The 15,202-nt window shown below is 40.0% G+C and overlaps 1 gene segment (V, D, J or C); it reads right to left on the bottom strand.

Annotated features, from left to right (window-relative positions):
* Nucleotides 1-8,030: 8,030 nt before the first annotated feature.
* LOC133644847 (Ig kappa chain V region 120-like) lies at nucleotides 8,031-8,592 on the bottom strand. The segment is given in 3 exon segments: nucleotides 8,031-8,124; nucleotides 8,172-8,469; nucleotides 8,541-8,592. Coding segments are annotated over 3 exon segments (444 nt in total).
* Between the last annotated feature and the right edge of the window lie 6,610 nt (nucleotides 8,593-15,202).

Genomic DNA, 15,202 nt, shown 5'->3' on the forward strand with positions numbered 1-15,202 from the left:
AAGCATCGTTCAATAAAATGTCCACGGTCATGATGAGTCAGCGCCTTTTTCTCTCAGGATCTCAAATGGACCCACTCACACCTCACTATGACCATTAGAAGCACATTCAACTACACTTTGTTTTTACATTCACAATATTTCATCTTAGCTTTTATTTGCAACTGACTTGACCTGTGAAGCACATCTCAAAGTGCTGTGAAAATGCTCATAAAAATGTATAAAAAAATAAATAAATTAGTAAATTAAAAATAATACATTTAAAGAACAACTTTCGATTTGCAAAAACAAATGAACAACAATTTTAATGAACGATAACCTATTTTTTTTTAGAATTGTATTAACAAATGGTCATGAAAATTAAATAGCGAAAAAAAAAACTATTAATGAAATAAAATGGTCATAAAAATCTATAAAAAAATTAATAAATGAGTAAATAAAAAATAATAAATGTAAAGAAAAACTTTAGATTTGCAAAAAAAATGTAACAACTATTTTAATGACTTATATTTATTTTTAGAATTGTATCAACAAAGGGTCATGAATATTAAATTGAGAAAAAAAAATAAAGTAATTAATTAAATAGAATGGTGATAAAAATGTATTAAAAATTATGAAAATGTTTAAAATATCAAATTAAAAGTCATAGAAGCCAAAAGGGGGTTAAGGTAATTTCAACTTAATGCTAAATAAAAAATAAAAAATGCATAATGTTTAAAAGACAAAATAAATCTACTATCATGTCTTTGACAAATGTCATTTATGTCAGTAATTCAATTCCTAAAGTGAAACTCATATCCTCATGAGAGCCAGCGTCCTCTGCAGTGGACCTTTGTTTTTTCCCCAAAATGTGTAACTGTGACAAAAGCAATAGAGCGCAAGCAAATGTCCACTGCAGAGGACGCTGGCTCCCAATAGAATATTCCATAGATTCACTTCACATAGAGTGACATTTATTCATCATTTTGAAGATCATACAAACAAATTCAGTCCTTGACAAAATGTGAAACATGGTTAAATATTTCAATGACTGCTTGACGATGGAGGTTCATTTGTGTCTTTATTACCAAGTGTGGACTGATTTTTTCCCCACAACATTATGAGAATTTCATTAAACAAACATATGTGAACGAATCTGTGTGTTTAAAAATTCCATTTGTTAAAATTCAGTGTTTAAAAACTCATTGGAGAAATATGCATTGCTTAGAAACTCAAGACCACTTCCAGCAAATGAAGTAAAAGAACTAAATCTAACATCATCACCAGCAATAGCCATCACCCCAGAGTTTTATTTAGCATAACAATTGTGGTATTAACCCTATAACTGCTGTTTTAATGACGTATCTGAGCACACATGTGATGCATTTCAACAGTTCTTCATTAATAAGGTCCAGTCTGTCAGGCATGCATCCCAAAGGTTCCAACTACTGCCCTGCTTGGCCCCCCTACAACATATTATTAAACTTGGAATTAATTTTCATTTCTCCTTTTCAGAAATCAATTAACCCCCACTAGCTGTCCTCTAGACATTATACCTGCCAGAATAAGGAAGGAGGTCATGGACACCATTTATGCCAGCCTTGTTCTCCTATAAACAGCTGCTTCAGGTTAGGTATTGTCCCACTGATATTGTTATTATAAGTGCTAACGCAGAAGAACCATTCATAGCAGCGCTGTGACCACTACCGTGTGTGACTATGTTTACATCATGGAGTGGTCTGCTGCTTCCTCACTTCCCTGCTCCCTGGAAGTGTATTGTAGGTCATAAATCATGCATCTCACCTGGACAGAAGAAGTCTGAGGAGATATTCCGACAAGTGAGGATGATGAGTCATTCTTGCCCCCAAGTTATAAAAATAGAGGCTCACGGAGGCCGAGATGCTCGTAAAACTTTTCACTAAATAAACTATTTTTTAAATATATACTTTTCATAAATAATTGTATATATTTGTGTTTTTCACAAATGTGAATGTATTTAAATCAAATGTTTGGATCCCGCTGATGTGGATTCTTTTGACCCACGTCCACTCTCCGGTGACTGCTCTCCTCCAATATTCTGCTGCCGACCTCCTGCGACTCCGTTCTGGGCTGTTTCGTCCCCAGCCAGTGACGCTTCACCTCCATCCGGACATAGCCTACCAGCCTAACCGAAGATACATCCACCGTGGGTCCCGCAGAAATCACCAGCTCAGTGACAACACGCCAATAAAATCAATTTGGTCCAAAACACGTCGCCCGCCACGGAACATTGGCCGGGGAGTCGATCGCAAAGTGTTTGCCGGCCTAGCTAGGTCGGCTAACCCAATACATCAAAATGACAGCGCTAACGCAAACTTCTGTCTTCTTAACATCCGCTCACTCACGAGCAAAGGACATCTTAGACTTAGACTTAGACTTAGAAAATCTTTATTGTCCCCGAGGGGCAATTTGGTTTGCAGCAGTAGTCATTAAAAAACAAGGTTCAACAGTAAAAACAAGGTACAACAGTAAAAAACAAGGTACAACAGTAAAAACAAGGTACAACTGTAAAACGAGGTACAACAGTAAAAACAAGGTACAACAGTAAAAACGAGGTACAACAGTAAAAACAAGGTACAACAGTAAAACGAGGTACAACAGTAAAAAACAAGGTACAACAGTAAAAACGAGGTACAACAGTGAAAACAAGGTACAACAGTAAAACGAGGTACAACAGTAAAAAACAAAGTACAACAATAAAAACGAGGTACAACAGTAAAAACAATGTACAACAGTAAAACAAGGTACAAATACATAAAATACATACAACATACAAACCATCATGAAAGCATTGAGCTAAAAACTAAAAACTAAAAATATCTCGTCCAGGATCTCCTGGCTGACCATAAACTGGACTTCATCTGCCTAACAGAAACATGGCAACACCCAGGGCCGGCCCGTGGCATAGGCCATATAGGCAAATGCTAAGGGCGCCGTCCATCAGGGGGCGCCACGCCAGTGCCACAAATGTTGGAGAAAAAAAAAAATAAAAAATAAAAGTTGGTACTATTATTTCTAAATACAAAAAATAATCGCACGTTAATTCAAATGCAAAGTAAAGCCTATTTAATAGAAATATTATTTGTTACAACATTACGCCCCCCCCCCCCCCCCCCCCCGCACGGGGTACGCCCCCTCCCTTCCCGTATCATGACTCTTTTTGGACTCACCACGTCAAAAAATCAACACAAGATGTCAAAACGGCCAAAACTGTCAGGTGCCCAGGGAAGAAAAAAGAGAAAAGAAGAGGAGGAGAAACGAGAAAAAGACAAAGGTAGCAGGTAGGTAACGTTAGCCTACATGAAATTATTTGTCTGTTACAGAATGTGATAGTAACCTGGCTTTTTAGCATTAAGCTAATGCTACATGATTCGGCAATTGCTAATCAATAAATAGCTAGTTCTGTTTTAACGTCGGGTTAATATTGTGGAGGGGGCTAAATTGTTATGGAAAATAATAATGTAACGTTAGGTAATTACAGTACTCCCACCTTACATTCCTCAGGGACATTTGTATTAGATCTTTTAAGCAGGTGTTTTTTGTTTACATTGTTATTGCCTTCTGGTTAGCTAATGTTTGCCCTGCAGGTAATAGTCACTTTTCCACCCCTTTATATATTAGGTATAGTTGTAAGCCTAGTTGTTAAAGTGCACATCATTAATGTTAATTAAGCAATATCACATGAGAGGGAACGCTGTTTTTTAATTTGAGCACTGCTGTGATTCGGTTAAAGATAATCATAACATAACATTCTCCTATAATTTGTTAATTTGCTTTCTTTAAGTAAAAAAGAAGGTCAAAGACAAAGCTATTCGGTTTCTTGTGAGTATATACACTTCACTGCCGATGTGGGGGGGCGCCACCTAAAATCTTGCCTAGGGCGCCAGATTGGTTAGGGCCAGGCCCGGCAACACCTCAGTGATTACACAGACCTTAATAGCGCCACTCCTCCCGGGTTTGTTTACACTTCCAAACCTCGCACCACTGATCTATCGCGAGAAGTGTAAAATCTCACCGGTGTCTTCTATCGTCTTCTGCTCCTTTGAATCCACAGTTTTGCAGCTATCTGGACCTACTCCCACAATCATTGCTGCTGTTTACCGACCACCAAAATACAACAAAGATTTTATTAATGATTTTTCTGCTTTTATTGCTCATCTTTCTTCACTTTCCCCTAATATTGTACTGCAGGGGGATTTTAATTTTCACATGGACAGCACCAACAGTACAATCACCAGTGACTTTTCATCCTATCTTCAAAGCTTTGGTCTGCAGCCGTACATCGACTTCCCTACCCACTGTAAAGGACACACACTTGATCTGGTTTGCTGTTCAGGTGTAAATGTTAATGCCACTTCCAATTCACCTGCTAGTATCTTTTACTGTCAAATTAAGTTTTTCTACAATTACCTTACAATATCTGTTTTCGCAAAATCAAGGACATCAACTCTGACACTTTTTCCACCGCCATTGACAGCCTCCCCGACAGTGACTCTCTTTCCTCTCCCGATGAACTGGTCACCTACTACAACAATAATCTTCATCATCTACTGGACATGCTGGCTCCAGACAAAATCAGAAGCGTCTCTTTCACCAACTCTGCACCCTGGTTTACTCCCACGCTCCGCAAATTAAAAACAAAGAGACGCCAACTTGAACGTCTTTACAAAAAAACTGGTCTCATTGTACACAAGGACATGTACATCCAACACCTTCAACATTACAAATGTAGCGGCCCACTTGGATTAATGACACAAGATGCAGAGAGCTTCGACTGGTGCAACTTTAATTCTCTCCTCCTTTTCTCCTCACAATTTTGACACCGTGAAAACTATGAAGATGGACAGAAAATACAAAGGCCATCGTACCATATTTCCACAAACAATACATAAATCATGTTTACATTTTTAAACTTATAAACAAATCTTTTTAGTAAACTTAAATAATGAATGTTCACATGAATTAAGCTTAATTACAAGTTACAGCTCTTATTTAAATAAAAATAATGACATTTTCCCGTTTGTTTTAAATTAAATGAACCACTTGTTTCACAATAAATAAACCATTAGTCTCCTCCTACCTCCTTCCGCTTCCAAGGGCGCTAAGTTTGCTCAGCTAGTTAGCCTAGCTTCCACACACAGCTCGTAGTGACTCTCCTTAAATGTGACATATAAACAACACAAACACGAGGCACAATAAAATAACCTCTCACAAATGTTCACACAGAATATGAGAAATATATCTTTGTCAGCATGTTTTACCAGTCCTGGAGTAACGTGAGTATGCTGTTGTCAGACGGAACGGCAGCAGGAAGTCAAGCACCAGCAATAAAGGAAGTAACAGAATAAGAGTGAGCTCTTCAAAATAAAGGCACAAAAAAAACGTAACATGACAGAACTGCATTTTTCTCATGAACAAAACGTTCTGCCATTTACAACAAAGACTGCCTAAACAACACCAAATCATCCTACTACACAACTTTAATCAGTTCTAATGAAGGCAACTCCAAGACACTCTTTTCTATTCTTGGCAAAATTTCCAATCCTCCGCACTCACTTCCCGCTCATATGGCCTCAACTTCTATTTGTTGTTCCCTTATGCAATTTTTTAATTCCAAAATCACCCAGATTCACCAACAACTTCCTTCTTCTTCTCCTCAACCCCAGTTCACCCCCCCCTGCCTCCCTCATCCATTCATTTTCTAGTTTTTCACTGCTTTCTCAGTTGGACATCACTGCACTTATTCGTCGATCCAATCCATCCACCTGTCTTTTAGATCCCCTGCCTACTGCTTTGGTGAAAGTCTGCCTCGCCTCACTGATCCCCCTCTTCACCAATATCATCCATTCTTCTCTCACTACTGGAATTGTTCCCTCTGCTTTCAAAACAGCAGCCATAACACCAATTTTGAAAAAACCAGGCTCAGACCCAAATAATTTTAATAATCGTGGTCCAATTTCAAATCTGCCATTCATCTCAAAAATCCTTGAAAAAACTGTCTCCTCCCAACTTCACTCCCACCTACAGTTAAATAACCTATATGAACAATTCCAGTCTGGTTTCTGCCCCCTGCACAGCACTGAAACAGAACTAGTAAAAATCACAAACGATCTCCTCCTGGCAGCTGATTCTGGTCTTCTCACTATCCTAATCCTCTTAGATCTCTCTGCAGCCTTTGACACCATTTCACACACTGTCCTCCTCCATAGATTGCACAGTATTGGCATCACAAGCACACCCCTTCACTGGTTTAGATCATATACACTACCGTTCAAAAGTTTGGGGTCACCCAAAAAATTTTGTGGAATAGCCTTCATTTCTAAGAACAAGAATAGACTGTCGAGTTTCAGATGAAAGTTCTCTTTTTCTGGCCATTTTGAGCGTTTAATTGACCCCACAAATGTGATGCTCCAGAAACTCAATCTGCTCAAAGGAAGGTCAGTTTTGTAGCTTCTGTAACGAGCTAAACTGTTTTCAGATGTGTGAACATGATTGCACAAGGGTTTTCTAATCATCAATTAGCCTTCTGAGCCAATGAGCAAACACATTGTACCATTAGAACACTGGAGTGATAGTTGCTGGAAATGGGCCTCTATACACCTATGTAGATATTGCACCAAAAACCAGACATTTGCAGCTAGAATAGTCATTTACCACATTAGCAATGTATAGAGTGTATTTCTTTAAAGTTAAGACTAGTTTAAAGTTATCTTCATTGAAAAGTACAGTGCTTTTCCTTCAAAAATAAAGACATTTCAATGTGACCCCAAACTTTTGAACGGTAGTGTATCTCCGACCGCACTCAGTTTGTTCAACTCCGTTCATTCAAATCCCCTCCGTCTCCCGTTTCCTCTGGTGTCCCCCAGGGCTCTGTTCTTGGTCCCCTGCTTTTTATCATTTACATTCTTCCCCTTGGCAATATTTTCCGTAAATTTAAAATACATTTTCACTGTTATGCGGATGACACCCAGCTCTACATCTCAACCAAACCAACTGCCTCTCTTCCTCCTTCCTCCCTTACAGACTGCCTCAGTAAACTCAAGCAGTGGTTCTCATCTAATTTCGTTCAACTTAATAGTAATAAAACCGAAATCCTACTTGTCGGTACAAAAAACATTTTCACCAAAACCAACAGCTTGTCCGTTACTCTCTGCAATTCCTCTGTCTCACCCTCCTCCCAAGTCAAGAGTCTGGGTGTCATCCTCGACAGCACACTCTCCTTTCAAGCCCACATAAACAACATTACCTGGTCTGCTTACTTTCATCTACGAAACATTAATCGTCTTCGCCCATCCCTTACCCCACATACTGCTGCCATACTAGTCCATAGCCTGGTCACCTCTCGCCAAGTCTCAAAACACATCTATTCCTGACTGCTTATTCATTGTAATCATCTTTTCTTTTCTATCTTTGTTGTTGTTGTTGTTTTTATCCAATTTGATTAGATTTAGATTCCTTTGTGTGTCTCAGTCTCTGTTTCTGTTTTTTTTGTTTCTCCACTCGGGCTGCGCCCCGGGCTGATGTAACAGTTGGTTGGGGGGCGCATAATAAATGAAAATAACATAACATAACATAACATTATATTATTTTGTACGGTGTCCTTGAGTGCCCAGAAAAGCGCCTTATAAATAAAATGTGTTATTATTATTATTATTATTAAATACCTATTAGCAATAATCATCCACATATTCATTTTCTAACCCTTGTCCCACCATGGGTCGCAGGGGGCTGGAGCCTATCCTAGCCAATAATCAGTTTAATGTATTAATTAATCCATGTGTTCTGTGTTCTGGAGTTAATTTATGTAAAGTTTAGTAGTAAGAGCTACAGCTACTTTAAGGACCAATTTAATATAAAACCCAATTTTATGCAAGATGTGTTAGTTGGGGGTCCTCACTCCATCTTTATTTCAGTTTGGGGGTCCTTGGCTTGGAAAACTTTGGCATAAAGTGTTTACGGGACGGGCCGGCCCTGAGTGTTAGTGTGACTTCTTCTTCCCTCATTTCAACTTTTTCTTACAAGCCAATCAACTTGTTCAGATTGACGCTGGTTCTGCTTGGTGATCTTTGTTCAGTGGACCAGTCATCATCATCTTCCACTTTCACTTCCCTCAAACCAAAGGAGGTTTTTGTACAGCTCTCAATCACCGTGTATACGTTCCATCTCCAAAAGCGGCAAGACAGTAGTAATCAGCGACATCTTCTGCCTGAACACCACTGATAGTCAGAGTGTAGTCAGAGCCGGATAGTGTGCCACTGAATCGAGATGGTGTTCCAGTAAAAAGTTGGGATGCCTTATAGATCAGAAGTTTAGGAACCTGTCCAGGTTTCACTTGGTACCAACTGAGACCAGTACCAATATTTGAACTCCCTTTGGCGCTGATGGTCACCGTCCCACCAAGACCGACATACTTGATTTTGTCCGTCTGGGTCAACAAATCCTGGGCGGAAGATCCTGAAAGGAGACGGCGATGATTACATCAACACTTTCCCTTTAGGGACGACTCAAAAGAGTCTTTGTCTCACCTTGAATCAGCAGAGCCGACTGGACGAGCAGAAGCACTGGTGCAGGCCACATCTTGATGCACTTTTCCAGCCCAGTGCGTGGAAAGAGTCCAGATTTATCAAGACGTGGCGGTGCGGCCAAGCGGCGCGCTCATGCAAATGAGCTCCGAGCGCACCTGTCTTTGTGAAAGTGAGAGGGAGGCGTGGGCAGGACCACTTCCTGTCCATGTTTGTGTTGCACATCTGCCTCAGACCCCTTCACTGACGCTCCACTTTCACCACAACTCCTCCAAATTTCATGTACTACGAAACGTACATGGACATGTTTTGTAAATAAGTCATTCATTAAAGTTAAGTCATTAAAAGAATAATGATAATGTGACTAATGATTTATTTTGATTTTATTGGCACTTTTTTTGTAAAGAAGACAACAACAATATAACTTAAAAAACAATGTCAAACACTATAGCTGGTTTTAAGGATATTTTAGGAAATTTTTAGCCCCCCTAAAAGGTCTAATCATGCCATTGGTTCGATCGCTTGATGTAAATCATTATTGACCTAAATAAGGTATTTACATGTGTTTTTTAAAAACAAACTATTTTCAACCAAATGAAGACAAGAATGAGCTTTTTAGTGCATGTTAACATACTGAGTGTGTATTTGTTGTCCTAACAGTGATCCGGCTGCAACTGTGACGTCTCCCCACCAGAGGGCGCCTGCCAGCCAAAATAAAAATGCCGATACAGAAGTGATGCAGTGATATCGGGCCTCCGATAGCTTTGCACCAAGACTGTGTCTGGACTTCGGACTAATGATAGCATGCTAATATAAGAGATGTTAGTGTAACAGAGGTAATTTATGATCTCAATTGCTTACTGTCTTACTACTCTTCTTATTTTAATGTCATTTTATTTTAATGTCATCGTATCTAATGTATTACATTCACACATTATGCAATGTGACTCTTTATTTTGCAAATGTTATTATTCTAAGTTTAGTACTGTAATTTCCTATTTTTTTATGGTCACTGAACGTCACATGACCCAGCAGACTTCCAGGCTGAGGCCCGTATGTGTAGTCAGTCTTCTGTCTTCCATGTAAGTTGTGCTCTCTGGCGCCCCGTCAATTAGCTTTCAGCTAACTTATTAGCAGGTTAGCTGTGTTGCTGAAGGCTTAAAGGAGACACATTTATGTTAAGTTTTGTTTTGTTTTATTTCTGTGCAGGTTTGAAATGTATAGGGAAGGCTGATTGGAGACTCATTGTGACTGTTTTTACCAGAATAGACCATGTTTGAGCCGGAAGAAAGACTGGGTGTCGTCTTTTGGGGAAAAACACAAAGCAAAGGAGTATGTGGGCTCTGTACCGAGGATGTCGTTGTGGCTTGTACAGCCCTTTGAGACACTTGTTTTTTAGGGCTATATAAATAAACATTGATTGATTGATTGATTGATACTACATCGCTACATTAGCATACCTCCTAGATGGCACCGAGTATCAAATATAATGATTTGTAGGTTCCAATTAACTCAAAATTAGCGAAGGAGGCTAGCCAAAAATGTTAGCATACTAACACTGGCATGCTAATATAAAATATGTTAGCATTTAGTTGGGACGGCGTGGCGAAGTTGGTAGAGTGACTGTGTCAGCAATCGGAGTCTTGCTGGTTACTGGGGTTCAATCCCCACCTTCTACCATCCTAGTCACGTCCGTTGTGTCCTTGGGCAAGACACTTCAACCTTGCTCCTGATGGGTCGTGGTTAGGGCCTTGCATGGCAGCTCCCGCCATCAGTGTGTGAATGTGTGTGTGAATGGGTGAATGTGGAAATACTGTCAAAGCGCTTTGAGTACCTTGAAGGTAGAAAAGCGCTATACAAGTATAACCCATTTATCATTTATTTAGCATACTTCCACGATGGCGGCAAGTATCAAAAATCATGATATTTAGGTTAAAACATCAAATTAGGTAAAAAGCTACCCTAAAACGTTAGCATGCCTATGTTAGCATGCTACGCTAACTTTCAAGATGGTGCCAAGAATGCTAACGTTAGCATGCTAATACTTAGCATGTGTCATATACCAAGTTATGTGACACTGGGGTAAACGGTTGCAAAACGTAGGCATGCTAACCTTTGAAAAAAAAAATCAGTTACATAAATTCTGTGTGAAATAAATGCTTTTGTAATAAAGACACAAATTAACCTTCTTAGTTCATGCTCTATTCAACAAATGAAGTGCAAAACCTTAATTTATGTCTTTAACTGATTTTTTAGTTTGAATTGTACTCTTTGAATTGTACTCTTTAACCCTGTAAGATCCAAATAAGTCTATAACAAGATCTGATAGCTCAGTTACAGCTCTTTTTATTACCAAATATGTGATATATGTGTTTTATGTTGCACGATTGCACCAAGAAAAATTCCTAGTTTGTGAACCCGTTCTCAAACAATGGCAATAAAACTATTCTGATTCTGATATAGAAAAACCAAAAAAAATAAAATATTTGAGCTTTCAGATGCTGTTGTAGGAGGCATTTAATGCAGAAATTAAAGAGTTAAAAAAAAAAAGTTTATGTATGTTTTTAGAGAAATGTTGTAATATTGCAACATTGGCCTTTGATGGGAGCAGAATTTCTGTATTTGTACTCACGTTGTCTGAACAATTCAGAACAACTAAGGGTTCATTTGCAGGGTTGATTGCTTACTTATCCCCATAACGGTACATAACATTAATAATAATCACACATTAGTCATATTTTTATGATTTAATGTATTAAAAATATAAAAAATATTAAACAAGATACAACTCTTAAAGGCCCATTGAAACCCAGTACTACCGACCCAGTCTGATAGTTTATATATCAATGATGAAATCTTAACATTGCAACACATGCCAATACGGCCGGGTTAACTTATAAAGTGCAATTTTAAATTTCCCGCTAAACTTCCGGTTGAAAACGTCTATGTATGATAACGTATGCGCGTGACGTCAATCGTTGAAACGGAAGTATTCGGACACATTGTATCCAATACAAAAAGCTCTGTTTTCATCTCAAAATTCCACAGTATTCTGGACATCTGTGTTGGTGAATCTTTTGCAATTTGTTTAATGAACAATGGAGACTGCAAAGAAGAAAGTTGAAGGTGGGATCGGTGTATTAGCGGCTGGCAGAAGCAACACAAGCAGGAGGACTTTGACTTGGATAGCAGACGCGCTATCCAACGCTAGCCGCCGACCGCACGGATGATCGGGTGAAGTCCTTCGTCGCTCCGTCGATCGCTGGAACGCAGGTGAGCACGGGTGCTGATGAGCAGATGAGGGCTGGCTGGCGTAGGTGGATAGCAAATGTTTTTAGCATAGCTCTGTGAGGTCCCGTTGCTAAGTTAGCTTCAATGGCGTCGTTAGCAACAGCATTGTTAAGCTTCGCCAGGCTGGAAAGCATTAACCGTGTATTTACAGGTCCATGGTTTAATAGTATTGTTGCTCTTCTGTCTATCCTTCCAGTCAGGGGCTTATTTCTTTTGTTTATATCTGCAGTTAAGCACGATGCTATCACGTTAGCTCCGTAGCTAAAGTGCTTCGCCGATGTATTGTCGTGGAGATAAAAGTCACTGTGAATGTCCATTTCGCATTCTTGACTCTCATTTTCAAGAGGATATAGTATCCGAGGTGGTTTAAAATACAAATCCGTGATCCACAATAGAAAAAGGAGAGAGTGTGGAATCCAATGAGCCAGCTTGTACCTAAGTTACGGTCAGAGCGAAAAAATATGCGTCCTGCACTGCACTCTAGTCCTTCACTCTCACGTTCCTCATCCACGAATCTTTCATCCTCGCTCAAATTAATGGGGTAATCTTCGCTTTCTCGCTCCGAATCGCTCTCGCTGCTGGTGTAAACAATGGGGGAATGTGAGGAGCCTTTCAACCTGTGACGTCACGCTACTTCCGGTACAGGCAAGGCTTTTTTTTTTATCAGCGACCAAAAGTTGCGAACTTTATCGTCGATGTTCTCTACTAAATCCTTTCAGCAAAAATATGGCAATGTCGCGAAATGATCAAGTATGACACATAGAATGGATCTGCTATCCCCGTTTGAATAAAAAAAATTCATTTCAGTAGGCCTTTAAAAAACGCCTTTTCCCCCACTTTTTTTGTTTTCATGACATTGGTCATGAAGACTTTCATTGGTGGTGAAAGTCCCAAAAACAGCCCCTGTCGTCTGTTAAGCAAAGGCGAACATCACACTTTCTGCATTGTGTGTTGGTGTATCCTTTATTGCAGTGTCTGCAGCGTCCTCTCCCTGTCTTCCTTGGGAAATGGGCAACTAGATCCTTGCGTACATCCAATGGGAGGTGTGCACGTCTCTTGGATGGCCTCTTCTGAGCATTCAGAGGACTTCCTGATGTCACCGCCTGTGTTGCTGGGCTCCCTTTGCCTGAAGATGGCCGTCCTCTCTTTGGAGTTTGAAGTGTTGCGTTTACCAGGATGAGAGAGGATGCTAGCTGTGCCTGAAACTGTCTCCTGTTCATTGTCACTTTGCTGGACACCTTGAGCACTTTACAGGATGATGGTGTGCCAGAAGATGTACATGTACCAGCGACGGGATTTGATGGGGAACTTGTATTTGGCTGTAAATGAGTCCAACAAACCCACACCTCCCATGTACTTGTTGTAGGCACCAACAATGTAAGGTCTCTCAACTTCAATGTAGGTTCTGTTGGCTTTGTCCCAGCGTTGAATCTTCTGCACAGGTTCAGGTCCAGCAAAGGATGACACAAGTCACAAGTCAAAGAGGAAAACATGCATACCCCCACTTACATCCACACCCCACATTCAGGAACATTCCTTTCCCCACAACTGAATTGTCTGCTGATATCCTCTTTGTGGACAAAGTCATGGAATTTTAGGTCAGGCTGATCAAATTAACTACATTTTTTTAGAGATTATACTTTTAAATCAGTCAAATTTGACCAGAACACAACACAAAGGTAGAATGTATACTATCCATGTATAAAGACAATACTTCAGGCAGTGGTGTAGTGGAGGGAATACAACCTGTTGGAGCCCACTGCAACAAGCACATGACTACCACATTCACCCAGTGATGTATCATTGCAACAATTATAAAACAAGCTCTGATGAATCTAGTCCAATGAAACAAATAGATGTTGTTCGAAGGAAACCTTGAGAGGTTGTGTGACTTAATGGCCAGAAGCCGTGACTTATAAACAAATAGACGATCCAATAGCAATGTGAGACTGAACAATAGGACCCAATGACTATGCAAATGTGGTAAAAAATAAAATAAAATATAACAGATTGTTTTTTAGGATGGTTAAAGGTAACGTTGTCATTTTACAACAAGGGGTGTTACAGGGTTAAATCAATCAATCAATCAATCAATGTTTATTTATATAGCCCTAAATCACTAGTGTCTCATAGGGCTGTACAAGCCACAACGACATCCTCGGTGTCGAGTGGGTCTGATATAATATTGTGAAAGTCCAACACATCAGCGAAAGTCCAGTCCATGGTGGGGCCAGCGGGAACCATCCCGAGTGGAGACGGGTCAGCAGCGTAGAGATGTCCCCATCTGATGGACAGGCTAGCGGTCCACCCCGGAGCAGAGTAGAAAAGAAAAGAAAAGAAACGGCAGATCAACTGGTCTAAAAAGGGAGTCTATTTAAAGGCTAGAGTATACAAATGAGTTTTAAGATGAGACTTAAATGCTTCTACTGAGGTAGCATCTCTAACTTTTACCGGGAGGGCATTCCATAGTATTGGAGCCCGAATAGAAAACGCTCTATAGCCCGCAGACTTTTTTTGGGCTCTGGGAATCACTAATAAGCCGGAGTTCTTTGAACGCAGATTTCTTGCCGGGACATATGGTACAATACAATCGTCAAGATAGGCAGGAGCTTGACCGTGTAGTATTTTATACGTAAGTAGTAAAACCTTAAAGTCGCATCTTAGGTGCACAGGAAGCCAGTGCAAGTGAGCCAGTATAGGCGTAATATGATCAAACTTTCTTGTTTTTGTCAAAAGTCTAGCAGCCGCATTTTGTACCAACTGTAATCTTTTAATGCTAGACATAGGGAGGCCCGAAAATAATACGTTACAGTAATCGAGACGAGATGTAACGAACGCATGGATAATGATCTCAGCATCGCTTGTGGACAAAATGGAACGAATTTTAGCGATATTACGGAGATGAAAGAAGGCCGTTTTAGTAACACTCTTAATGTGTGACTCAAACGAGAGAGTTGGGTCGAAGATAATACCCAGATTCTTTACCGAGTCGCCTTGTTTAATTGTTTGGTTGTCAAATGTTAAGGTGGTATTATTAAATAGATGTTGGTGTTGAGCAGGACCGATAATCAGCATTTCCGTTTTCTTAGCGTTGAGTTGCAAAAAGTTAGCGGACATCCATTGTTTAATTTCATTAAGACACGCCTCCAGCTGACTACAATCCGGCGTGTTGGTCAGCTTTAGGGGCATGTAGAGTTGGGTGTCATCAGCATAACAGTGAAAGCTAACACCGTATTTGCGTATAATGTCACCTAGCGGCAGCATGTAAATACTAAAGAGTGCAGGGCCAAGAACCGAACCCTGGGGAACTCCGCACGTTACCTTAACATAGTCCGAGGTCACATTGTTATGGGAGACACACTGCATCCTGTCAG

The sequence above is a fragment of the Entelurus aequoreus genome, linkage group LG03 (assembly GCF_033978785.1).
Source record: "Entelurus aequoreus isolate RoL-2023_Sb linkage group LG03, RoL_Eaeq_v1.1, whole genome shotgun sequence".
Taxonomy (NCBI): domain Eukaryota; kingdom Metazoa; phylum Chordata; class Actinopteri; order Syngnathiformes; family Syngnathidae; genus Entelurus; species Entelurus aequoreus.